Source organism: Corvus brachyrhynchos, unplaced genomic scaffold (assembly GCF_000691975.1).
Source record: "Corvus brachyrhynchos isolate BGI_N302 unplaced genomic scaffold, ASM69197v1 scaffold94, whole genome shotgun sequence".
In the NCBI taxonomy this organism is placed as follows: domain Eukaryota; kingdom Metazoa; phylum Chordata; class Aves; order Passeriformes; family Corvidae; genus Corvus; species Corvus brachyrhynchos.
The window spans coordinates 9,343,651-9,357,149 of NW_008238330.1; the positions used below are offsets into that span (position 1 = coordinate 9,343,651).

Sequence of the window (13,499 nt, forward strand, 5' to 3'; positions counted from 1 at the left end):
CTCTCTCCGGAGAACAAGGAACTGAAACAACTGGCCAAAAGCTGACTGGAAAGCCGCAAGCCGGGTGCTTCCTCGCTCCCCTGCCCCAGCTGGGGGGAAAAAAACCTGCTATCTTTATGTGACCTTGAACAAGCTGCAAACTGCTTTGAGAAAGTTTTGCTCAGTTTTTTCCTTCCTCCTCTCAGCCTCAGTTTAGAGGCATAGAAAGGCACAAAAATTAATTTCTGGGCATAGGCAGCGATATGGGATACACATCATAAAGTCACCCCAAGACAGTTGGGTGGGGAGCTGGATCAAAGCAGCACTACAGAGGGGACAGGCTGTACAGAGCAGGACACAAGATTCTTATAACACTAAAATCATTATATTCAGTAGTCTCAAAATCTAATGTGTTTCATATTGTTTGGGAATTACATTCAGAACTGCAGTGCTGCCAAGATATTAAGAGAGTGTTGGTCAGTTCTTCACATTTCTCACCTCTACCCATTTCAAGACATCATTTTTCTTTCTCACATACAGGTGTTAAGCAGTAGTCAATGCTGCTCCTTTCACATTCCAATCCACATCCTTCCACTGTTCTCTGCACCTGGCCTTAATCCCAGATGTTCCAGGGTCACTAAATCACTGTCAGAGTGATTACATTTGTATTCCAGTTTCTCATCCAAGTTCAAGAAGAAGTATCATAATTTTTTAAGTTCTTTAAGTACTCTACAAGGTATTAGGCAAAAGTTGAATAAAACAATCTTGGCAGATGGATGTTTGGCTTTTATTTTCTAGTAAGGATAGACAAATCTGGTTTGCCTCATTTCAAAGCCATGAACTTCATGGGTCAAAAGCTTGATTATGTCATTACCAGGTTCATCTCCCATTTAAAACAATTTGTTAAAAGGGGCGTGAGGAGAAAGACAGATACAAGCTTTACAACCCAAAAGCCAACTGATTCTAGTTTTGTTTTTAGGAAAACTATCAGGCTTCCCACATAACTTAGTCTCATATCACAGCATCCTACTTCATTATATTTCATCTTCTTGAAATGTACAACTGAGGGAACTTTAATGTAATTAAAACTGTTAAACAAAAGACTTCATATCCCATGGAATTTCTGGCTCCTCATCAATTTTTTGGTCTCTTCTTTCAATCCTTTTATAAGAGAAATAAAGGACTAGGACTTAAAGTACCTAATGATTTGGACAGCCAAATCAGAGAAACTTTTGTAGGTCTGATATTCATGAGTAAGTAATTAGTACTTCCAGGAAATTAAATTTCCTTAGGAATCTCTGTAACTAAATTTGGAAAATGAAGGTATTTAAAATCCTTGCAATTTTTAAAACTTTTAGCCGTTATGTATATGGAAATACTAAAAAACCAGGAAAAATTGTAACGAGAAAATTTAAAAGGATTACAGAAGAGTATACAATAAAGGTGTACACACACAAGCACATAACAGTATGCTAATGCAATTATGTGCTCTTGAGATCATAAATAGCTATGCAAAACTGAAGTATGAAGCTGTAAGAAGGAAAGTAAGATTTTGTTGAAATCTGCAGTGGTTGAAATGTAAGATGAGAGAAGGCATTTTAACATTTTTAGTCCTCCAATCTCCAACATCCATTGCTTTCAGTTTCATTTAAAACCAACAAACAAAAAAGTAAGTTTCAAGAAAAAAAACAGGAGCATCTTGAACGGAGGAATGGAGTGAAGAATCAAAAACACATAAGAAGAGGTGGAAATGTAGAGTAAGGTATGTCAAGAAAAAGATCCTATCAAATATAATGGTGATTTAGAGACTAGAAGAGACTAAAATCAATCATGATTAAATAACATCACTTTCAAAATGTAATATATGTTTCATCTTCGAACTACAGTTACATGAATAAATTGCATGAACATTTCTCTGATGCCGCCAGAGCTCTGCATTTCTCTGACAGTTCACTCCAGCAATCCTGAGGGCATATTATTTAGGTCTTTCAATGACAACTGCAATTTTTTTTTCAGCAATAAGCATTTTTTCTCACCAAACTAAAAGAAATATTGCTATATTAGCAGAACCAAGGTCTCACATAACTGATGTGTGTCGCACAAACTACTCCTAGCTGTCTTAGAGTTACAGACTTTGAAAATAAATACTGTGGGCCATTTTGTGAATACACCGCCATTTATATTGCAAATACTAAACTGTACTAATGGCTTAAGATTACAAGAGGGCCCTAATCTTTATAAACCACAATTCCTTTTATGCTTTATGCACACTTGCTGTTTTATCACATATGCCAAAAATTACCTTTTATGGTATTTAAATACTGGTAGTACCTTGCAGAAAAGTAGCAGTATCAGGACGTGTTAATATATTCACTTCCATAGGAATTATTTAATTGTAAAAGATTAATGTGACACTGATTTTAACTCTAACCTGCTTTGTGCAGACTGTTGCTCTAATGAAAATAAGTGACACACAGCTACTCAGTAAGGACTCTTAAAATTTTACAGCTGTCAAAATGCTGCTTTACTAGTAACCTCTGCAGAGCTTTTCTGCTCCAGTACTCAGGACAAGCAGCACTGTGCCCAAGTTCCCTAGGGAAATTCTGCCTTTATATCTCTCCAAGTCCATCCAGAGGACACATAGAGAGCCCTGTGCTGGCACTCCCCTGGAAACACTGGCCTCTTGCATGAAAAGCCACAAAGGAAGCACCTAGTCAGAATGAGCAAAGGGTATTCTACCTTGACTCTTCCTTCTATTTTTAAGTGATTATATGGGACAATAGTAAATTGCAGTTACAAATAATGGTTCTGTTTAAATTATTATTTTGGTAGATTCCACTGTTTAGCACACATTACATATATATGCATCACATCCTGTATACACGGCAGATTTTTATATGTGCATTTTGTTTAGCACAGACAGGGCAGGTTTTGCCTTAAATTATCATTTTATGTTGTGATTCTAATATGCAGTAAGTCTATATATTATAATTTCCACGGATTTACAGCACAAAAATCAGATTTTCATCACAATGTAAAATATTATGCACTATGGAACATACCATTTTGACTTTTCAATGTATACTGGGGGTTATACTCCACAGCAGCTCTCTTGCAATTAAGTACACAAATATAATTCTTTTAAAAATAATTTTAAATCACTGGAGCTATTGGATGATATGAAATGACATGCATCTGTTGATTCATTTCTAATGAACACTACATATTTCTCGAAGAAGTACTCTTTCACTGATATGCAAGAATTTAGGTAATCATAAGGTTTTGACAAGACTGAGAATTGTGTGTCAACTTCAACACTCTTAAAATGCCCCCTGAATGGTCTAAAAAAGCAAGCTGTATAAGCAGAGTAGAGCTGGAATGCAAATAGTGAGATATTTTTATGCTGCATCTTATGAAATCATCATCTAGGCTCTGCATCCCAGAGAAAGCATCTGCTGTGTGAAATTTAGGACAGTAATTCACAGCCCATAGAACATTGCATCACCACAAATTATGTTTGTTATTAATTTATAATGATGTTCATGTAAAAACATTACATTTTAATACGTTAAAGAAATGACAGCACTGGGCACTTTATAAATGTTTAACTACTAGAGTCTTCATAATTTAAAATGTTGATGTTACATCACTGAAGATGCTGGGTTGAAACACTTTGAACTTGGAGAGGAGGGTCAGTTACTGTAGAAATCTATTGAAAACCTAACCTCAATGCACCCAAATGCTATTTTTAAACATAACCTTGTTTCAAAACACTTTCATGGACCACAGACATCTGAAATTGTGCAGCACCATGCTCATAAAGCCCAGACACGATTATCATTGCCAGGGATTAGCCTGTGAGCATGGGCCCTCTGTTGGGGAACCTTAGAAGTAGGTACTTGTTGTTAACAAATATGTTAACCAACCCTTAGATGCATGAGATATCCAAGGAAAAATATAAGTATTTTGCTTTCTTTCATTGTACTTATGTTTTGACTGCTGCTTCTAAAGTAATTTTCATCTTTGATCTTTCCAACGATCTCTAACTTCTTAAACAGTGCCTTCTTTTTGCTCTAAATGGTCATATTTCTTGGTCTCATTGCCACGACCAGCATACCTTTGTTGTACTTACATATTTTTAATCACATTCCCATCAGACAGATAATCCATATCAGAAATTCCCCGTCAGGCTATTTGTCTCCTTTGCCTAATTTACGTGCCTCACAGTCCCCTATCTTCACAGCCTGATGGCCAAGGACTGTCTCCCTCTACAATAAAAGCACTCCAACTATATATTCCCTGTTTATCTGCATCCACACACTGGCTTTTAAAATCAAGCTCTGTATGATGTGCAAATTTTCTCATGGCAAGATTTTTGAAAACACCAGCTTTCCAGCAGTGCTCCAGCCTTACAAAATGAAGAGAGCAAGGATACAGACAAAGTGAAATATAGCTTATGTTTGTTGCATGCCTTGTTAAAGTGCATAAATTGAACCATATTTTAAAAATCAATAGATTTTTTCACTAGTTTTAGTGTTTCAATAGAAAGAAACATTGGCAAGGAAAATAAGGGAGCAAAAGGATTAACAAAGAGGTTACGACAAGACCTTTTACTCTGATTGTTCACTACTAGATGATTTAGAAGTCAAAGGAAGGAGCACTCCATTTCAGCAGGGAATCTAATTCCCACATTAGATTTCATCCTGGTACATCATAGTTAAAATTTTCCTTACACAATGAAATGTAAGAGACTATTACACCTTCAGTAAATTTGTCAGCAAGAAGATTGAGTAAGAGATAGATGTAATGAAAAAGGGAGGTGTTGTTGAAGGGTTTGCAATAAAAGTTTGCAAAAAGTTACAGTAAACCATTTTACATGTAACTGTATCTCATCTTCAACACTGGCAACCAAAACCTTCCAAAGCTCTTTAGTTTCTGGTAACAACTTCACATGAAGACTAAGGATTTTAAAATATTTCTCTGACCATACGAATTTAAATTTTTAATGAAACGAAGATTCTTTTATATTAGTAATCATCTAGTCAAACATTCATACCTGCTTGCACAGAACTGATCGTTACCCATGAACTTGTTTTACCCAGAATGGTCATTTTGAGTCAAATTATTTCCTATTAGGGAGAGTCACTTTCAGGCCATTCCTTGATCCTATTTTGAACACAGCAAAAAGCTGGATTGTTCTCTGGAGAAAGAAATTACTTTTTACTATGCTTGGATTGAGCTAATCACAATGACGTCCCCATCTACAGACTAATGAAATTCAGTTAATAATGAAAGCAGCGCCTACTGCTCATATGCTCCCATTAATGCTACAGAACATGGAAATATGTGCAACCTAGTATTAAAATTCAGGATGAGAGATTTTTAATAATTCAATCCTATTTGATTTGTGTTGATAGATTCTCTTAAGTAAAATGTTGTATGAGGACCATGATTTTATCACAGGTTACATGAAGCCTGTTATTTTTGATAGAACAGGTTTTGAGGCTCCAATTATCAGTGGTTAAAAAAAAAATCTCTCAGTTTAGAGCCAATTAAAATAAAATTTTGATTCTTGCGGTTGCTAAAAACTTCTTGACACTTTGAGTTAAGAGTATCCCAAGACGCATACAAAAACCAAACAACACTGTGTTCACAGTTATAGATACACAAGGATATAAACCATATCACATAAAGTGAACTAGTAGCCCTATCATTCACCATCCCAGCCTTCTCAGCGACAGAACTGATATTATTCTACATCTCATTTGATGCAGCAAATGTAGCCAGAGATGTACTAAATTCACACGGCAGAATAGGATTCTGATGTAGGCAGAAATAAGTGATCCTATAAGCCTGGACAATCTTATCAAGATTTAAATATTTGCTTTTTCTATGAGAAAAAATAAGCAGAGCATTCCTGTACCATCTAGTGCTCTGGGTCAAAAAAATAGCAAAATTTTCTCCAATCTGGTAACAGCTACAGAGCTTCTGGACAGGATCCAAAGTCAAGATGGAGGAAGATAAGAATTCTGGGGACTGTATCACTCACTGAGACTTACTCATGGATACTCACTCTGTTTCATTTCATAAGACAGAGGGATAAACATAGGAATAAACCCCATTAGTATGTAACTTTAGAATGCTGTGCTTAAGAATTCTGGTGAACCAAAAGAAGGTTATTGTAAAAATCAAAAAGGTAAACTAAAAGGAAGGCCAATCAGAAATGGAAAGGCCGATTAAAATCCTATCAGTGCTCTAACCAAGTGTGTAAATCTAAATACTGAAATCTTCTTCCCTCTCTTCCAGTAGAAACCATAGAATGCAAATGTAAAAAAAAGAGAAAGTCAAGGATGCTGCTAACATATTGTCCTACTATGCAGCATCCTGAAAACACCCCATGAGTTACTCAAAGTGTAAGTGAGCCTGAATTTAGCCCTTCACAAGCTCCATAAGCCAGGCACACATGTGAAACATGCCTGTGCCTCTAAGGTGAAACAGTATCTAAGCATTTCAGATTAAAAATGAAAATTCTTATCAGACCTATAGTGAAAAACTGTGTCTGGGATTTCAATACTCAGAATCGAGTTAGGCCAGGTAAAATTAACCATGTATAGTACTATAAAGAATGCTAAGGGATCTCAAATATAAACCAACTTCAGCATCCCTCTCACATCTGGGTATCCTAAGTATTACTAGACATACAAATAACATTTTCATGTAGCACTTAAAAGAAGTGTTTTTTGAAAAGCTATGTTATCCTTAATACCAAGTATATAATTATAGATGAAATAATATGTATCTTAGGACTTGGTATTGCTTGTAGAATGTGTGAGGACAAACTGGAATATTATTAAGTTTTGATTATACAAAAATGACACTGATTAATTGTTTTCCTTCCCAGCTACTTAAAATGCTTTACTAAGCTAAGAAAGAATCTTCTATCAGGTTTTAATGGTAGAAGTACAATATTTCATTTCCATGAGCATTTGGTAGAGCCCATATGACACTAACAGCTGAACATAAATTTCAAAACTGCAAAAGGGCTGTGCCACAAGAGAACTTTGTCCATCAAACAGTGAGTTTCTTTAAATTACGCTAGTTATACTAGCTCTATTTAAATAATTGTTTGTCATTTAAATTGTATTAGTGTAGTTGTGATTAGCTGCATTTATCTTCTGAGTAATTTAAACCAAGTTTTCTTAAACCTTTGCTGTAAAATTGAACATACTGCTGCTTCCTGAGCAATGGCAATGGCCTGGTCCAGCAATCCAATTCACAAATAACCCTACAGACTGTTCATATTCATCGGGAACATTTTAATGTTTTTTATTTAAAAAGTGTCATTAGATTGTATTTCAGTCAAGCCACAGGCAAAACTGAAAAAGCCATACTTAGAAGCTTACTTTGGAAATAGATGAAAACCCAGTGGAGGAGGAGGGGAGAACAGTCTCACTTGCCCCTAGCCCAAGGCAATTTCACCACCCCACTTGCTGCCCCTGTGTTAGGGTATGGCAGGGCCTGAAAGTGCCATGGCAGAAAGCTGCCAAGTCACGCTGGGAGGTGGAGGCCTCCCCATCTCTCATCTCTGGAGATCCTCTCCAGTTTCGTTACAACTGTAAAAAAAAACCCTGCCTGAGTGTGCAAACAGGAGCTTCCCAACTCAGCGAGAAGGGTGAAGGTGCATTTTCCTTCCCATGTATTTGTTTCAAAGAATTTTGAGCAATGCATCCTGTTATGATCTGCATAATGTATCCTAATGCTGATTAGCTTTTTCCTATTTGGGAGAATCAAAGTTGTTTTTATCTAATGAAATGCTCCCTTTTAATATATTTACAATAGTAATGTCTTAAGGACATTATTCTTGTAGGCTGAAGCCAACAAAAGACAGTCTATAAGGAAGGGATGCAGGCTTGGTAACAACTTGAAAATAAGAGATTAACACTAATGAAGGACAGAAGTTGTTCCTGTAAGTCACACAAATTTTAAGAATATGTATAATTTCAGGAAAGCTTGTTTGTTTACAGTGACTATACCTATACATGTCAGCAACTCACAAGTGAGTATTGTGTTCACAGTCCAACAAACATCTCTGTCATAAAATTATTCCTTAGAACAATGGAATATTATGGATTATTTTAGCAACTAATTAAATTAATTACAGGCTGCTTAAAAGATTCAGATGAGGAGTAAGATGCATAGAAAGTTTTCACCAGCTAATTTGAGATTATTTGAGTGCTGTGCTCCCTTGGCAGGAGATATGCCAACAAGTTCCCGCAGCCTTTTAAGACCATGGGAGAACAGACACGTCTGGGAATTGCTGCACAAGCACCTCCTTCTGGCGCTGAGTCCTTGGAGCTGAAGCTGCAAAAGGGATGCTGAGAAACTCTTGGGATTTTGCTTCATTTTCTTTGAGGGAAGCTCCCTATAGATGTACTTGTGGGAATCTACTAAGGAGCAAACTTCCAGCAAGAAGTTCAACTTACTGAGGGATTGCAGAACTGCTACCCTAAATCAAACATTTGTGTACTTGGACTGTGTACCTCCCCAAGCTCTAAATGTCTTTATAATACATGATCAGGGATTAATATAACAGCGACCTAATCTAGGACCTGTTGCAGTAAAGATATACACATATATTTTTATATACAAACACTGAGCTGTCTATTCAAGAGATGCGAATGCAGCAGATCTTTGTATAAAAGTGCCGATGATATCATTGCTAATCTACATGACAGAAACACTTAAGGACCCCGTGATTTGAACGACATCTTAGACATAGTGATCAGTGGTTCCCCAGGCTTTGGTACATTTGAAACAGGGTAGTAAATCTCCCTACAGGTACATAGTGATGCTGTTTCTGTGGCTCAAATTGGCAGGGAAATCAAATTAGAGTTCAATAGTCCTACAATGAAATTAACAAATGTTATGGCATTTTGCCACAATTCATGTAATACCATTCTAGCCTAAATGTCTCTCCTACACAGCCTAAAATGATTTGAGAAATCCTTATACATACCCCCATGCGGTATATGACACACAGATGACATCCTAAATGTCTTAGTTGCTCATGAAAAAAAGATGCACAACTTTTTGACAGTTATGATACACAAGTTAGTAAAAATGAGATTCTAGAAAGACAATCAGGAGAAAAAGGTGTGATTTAGGAACTCAATATCCTTTCTGACTAATATATAAGGGAAAAGTCATAGGAAAAACATTCTCTCTTCACAGTGAGTGCAGAAAGCCTAATATTTACTCATTTTTCTCAGAGGAATTTTTCCTTATTACTATATGGAAGTAAGAAAGAGTCTTCTCTTGTTCTGAAAGCTGAAATAATTTATTTGTGAGTACCGAGCTGTAATCCCACAGCAATTATGTGTCCAGTGGAAAGATATTGGCTAGTTCTGTAAAAAATGCCTTTACATTACATACTAGATGATAAATTGGGATGGCAGGGAGATTTTTTTCCTCTGGAGAAAAAAAGAAATTAAAAACTTCTCAGTAAAGTAGGCAAAAGCTCAACTACCTGTTTCCCAAATGAAAATTCCTTCTGCTTCACAAAAGCAAAATTATTTTGATCTAGGTAATTTACTGGACTCATTTTAAGATGCACTATATCTTTACAGAAGAGATGGAATGATAAGATAGTGATTTCCATGACAAGTGGCAGGAGAGGCTTCCAGAACAAAAAAAGCAAGCAATCACTCTACTGATGTCACCAATCAGTTACAAAAATGCTGCTAAAAAGATTAAGTGTATCTGAATAGCATCATTGTCTAACCCAAGATGAAGCAACCAGAACAAGAGAGTTCATGGAAGGTCTGAAGGAAAAAAACCTCCAAATCCTGTTCCTTGATTCAATAATTTTATTCAGTTTCTGTTCATTATATCAATGCCAGTGAGAGAACGTTCTTGTAAAAAAACTCGTTAACCTGTGCTTGACAGAGCCCAAAGCTTTGAAAACTAAGAGGTAATTATAAAGAAAACAGAAAGAAGACAGTCAATGCTGCCTCTTTAAAGCTTTTAGATGATCTTTACTTACTTACACGGTTACAGAAATTAGCTCAAAGCATATTTTCTCTCCTAATGATTCTTTTTTACAGCAAAATAAAGCTTATAAAAAGGGATGCTCATAGCAATTCCAGTATTAAGTCTGCAAGAAGTCTGGCATATATCTTTATTTCTGTTTAAGAAATGAATGCAACAAAATTGTAGGAAAACATTTAGTGAAGAAGGTGCTGCAAAAGTTTATATTATCCTGTAGTCAATTTGCTGGTCAAATTTGAAAATGATAATTAAAAAACCTGAACAAAACAAACCAACAAACTCAAATCTCCAACTTTTTTCAAGAAATCTTCCACCCACTGGAGATAAAACCCAGTGGTTTAATTATTAAGTTATAACAACATAGAGAGTTCATCAAATTAAGGTCATCTTGTACATCAAGTTCTCTGATATGCCTTAAACTGAAGACTCTGAAATTGAGAGATCTGCCTCCATTGGCTCACTGCAGTCAGGTGAAACACTTGGATAAAGGTTAAGTAGTCACACTGCTATGCCCTTCCTTATTTCCAGCAATACATGCCATAAAGGCATCTGTAGCATAACCACATGGACCTCTTTTTGTACATTCCTGTCTTACATAAGCAATACCTTTACCTGCACCAGCAAAGTCAATGTAACCACAAATTGAAAAGTTGCTCTATATAAGCACTGATTGGCAACAATGAAAATTGGTGCACTTACTGATCCCTCTATTAGAATATTGCTCAGATACTGAAAAACACTGCTCTAGCTTCAAAATTCAGCTGATGTGGGCTGAATCCTTCTTAAATATATATGATTATATTTCAACGTCTTTTGTGATTACGACAATTTTGACAAGATAATAATCTCCCCTGAACAGGACTTTTTAAGTTTAGAGAAATAACATATGATTTATTAAATAATCTGTCAAATTATCTATGAACCCTGCTTTCAAAAGAAATCTTATGATCTCATTACAATAATTACAGAAAAATCTGTGCCTGACGTTATAAATAACGAGTACCAGGTGTACAAAGGAGAATACTGGAACTTAAAGTACAGGAACTTGCAAGGTTCAAAAGGTGACAGCATAGCTTTGTTCTCTTAAAATAGTCAATACAAGATTCCATGTTAAGTATCCTGCACACTAGGTCACTACTAGTCTGTAGCTATGCTAAGATGAAATAATCTACATATGTATATTGCAGCTTCATTTCTCTTTCCTTCCCTCACACTTTGTTGCCTTTTTGTCTCATCTTGCTTTTGGAGAAAAGCAAAAGCCAGTTCTATGCATCAAAACAATTATTCAGAAAGAAAAGCAGAGGTACAAGCTAAAATTGATAGGAAGTATCTTTAGAATTTTAAACATCATATCAACTTTAATTTTATACATTTATGCTTCTTTTAGGGCAAGATAGGGCAAAACAGGGAAGAAGGGTATGGTGTTTAGTTTCCTGTGATGTAAGCACAGTAGGCAGGAGAAAGAGGACAAGACCTCTGAAATCTCTACGAGGGTAATAGCCAGCACTGCACTTGCAAAATTGAAATATCTTCTGCCTCTTACACTGGGGCAGTTACCCTCTTTTAACTGAAAGCTCCTGCCTTTAGAGAGTGAAGGATGAAGTACTCATCCAATGCAATGTTGTTGACAATGCAGGCAAAGCTTCTTATTAAGACACTTCAATACAAAAACCCATAGTATTATCTGAGAGAATGCTACAGATACCCAAAGTTTTCCTTCTAAGCTACCTGAAAGACATAAGCTGCTGTCATTCCACTGTGCTGGAGCACGACAGAAGTGAACCTCCTACGTGTCAATAACATCACCAGAATAAGCCCCTGCACGACTCCCACTGCCTGGCGCTCTGCGTTACAGCCACTCCAGCACAAGTGGTCCCTATAGCTCAGGGAGAATGAGGACTCAACAGCCCACACACAAACCTATTCCAAGTATAAAGTAGCCTTTTATTCACTGTGAAATAAACCACTGTGTTTCTGAACAGGTATTGAATGCTACAAGGTTAGTTCTTTCAGAAGGCATTCAGAAAATGGTTTCAATACTTTACAGAGCTGAATTACTAAGCAAATACAAAAATGGCAAGAGTTATTTAAATAGCTGAATGGTTAACTGCAACAGGAGAATTCCTACAATCATTTTGTAAGAGGTTTTAAGTGTAGAAAGCTATCTCCTCCAGAAAAGTGAAATTTAAAGTCATGATATTCAACTTAGCATATTTTATTTTTAAAATTATTCTAAAATATTTTTTCCTTTAAGAGGGAAAAAAACCAGACAAAAAAATTACCAAATGATATAAAAGAACCATGCAGACTTTGAAAAAGGTTAGATGTCAACTCACCAGTCTCTTTACAATTTTCAACAAAACCTTAAGTTCTCGTGTATCTTTTTTGGACTTCAGTACTGCAGCAAAGCTGTCCATGTTTTCTGGAGACATACTCTCCTGATTGGTCCCTCCATACAGCTGAACCAGCAATAATAAGCACTGTGAGGCACTCACAAATATTTCAGTATCTTCACTGGGAAGCTAAAAATGAATGAAAAATGAACAAGCAAAAATCAAATTCCAATTTCAGAAAAATTGCATATCACTGGATATTTGGAAGAGTATTAACATTTGCATTGTGCCAGGAAAGAACCATTTCTAGCTGACTGACTCAAAATTCCACTAAACTAAGCATAACAAAGTGATGAAAATATAATTAAAATATATCTACTCTTAAGCAGCAGTATAACAATGTCTCCACTATGATTCTGTCCAGTAGTCTATCTAGAGTTGACATCGTAACAGCACCAAAAATGTTGCTCCCAACTATGTAATTTTATTCTACTTTAAATAGAAGCAGTAATAGTAGAAACTATCATTATAGCCATGATGTCTAATCTTCTACATCATGCACACCATAAAATTTTAATTATTTCTAAATCAAGCCCCTTGAGGTAGAGCACAGGCTATCTAGCTATTTAATGGATTTTAAGCAGTCACATTAGGAGGTACATTTCGAAGATTTTTTTATTTTCCTGAATTTCAGCTTTTCTGCACTCCTTTAAAGATCAGACACTGGAGCAGGCCCTAGAAATAGGATGGAAAATTCTTTTCTGGGAAGCAAAATTACAAAAAAGATTGAGGGACATGACCAGTGATCATCTTTAAATGAGGTTCTAACAATATGACACCACTATCAAAATGATTTATATATTTCCTGAAAGTATAATCTGGAAATAACAAGTAGAGATATTATATTATGCCTGTATTTGGCACTGACAATGACATTTTGGAAAGACAACAGGAATGCAATGCCTAGTTTCAGCACCGAGAGTTGACAAATGTTAGTGTGTCATAGGTTAGCAAGCATAGTCCCAGAAGTGATGTCCTTGCTAAGGGGTGCTTACAGCTTCCTCTGTGACCTGACAGAACCTATCAGTGGCCAGTTTGAATATGGACAATTCTTTAAGCCACTTAAAATTGTGACCGCCT

General features: G+C 36.1%; 1 protein-coding gene across 1 annotated transcript in view; it reads right to left on the reverse strand.

The window, feature by feature from the left end:
• Window positions 1-13,499, reverse strand: part of ULK4 (unc-51 like kinase 4) — a 215,356-nt gene that overhangs the window by 43,052 nt on the left and 158,805 nt on the right. Inside the window, exon 36 of the mRNA XM_008633969.2 lies at window positions 12,363-12,548. Coding sequence (XP_008632191.2) covers window positions 12,363-12,548 — 186 coding nt within the window. The remainder of the gene's footprint in view (window positions 1-12,362; window positions 12,549-13,499) is intronic.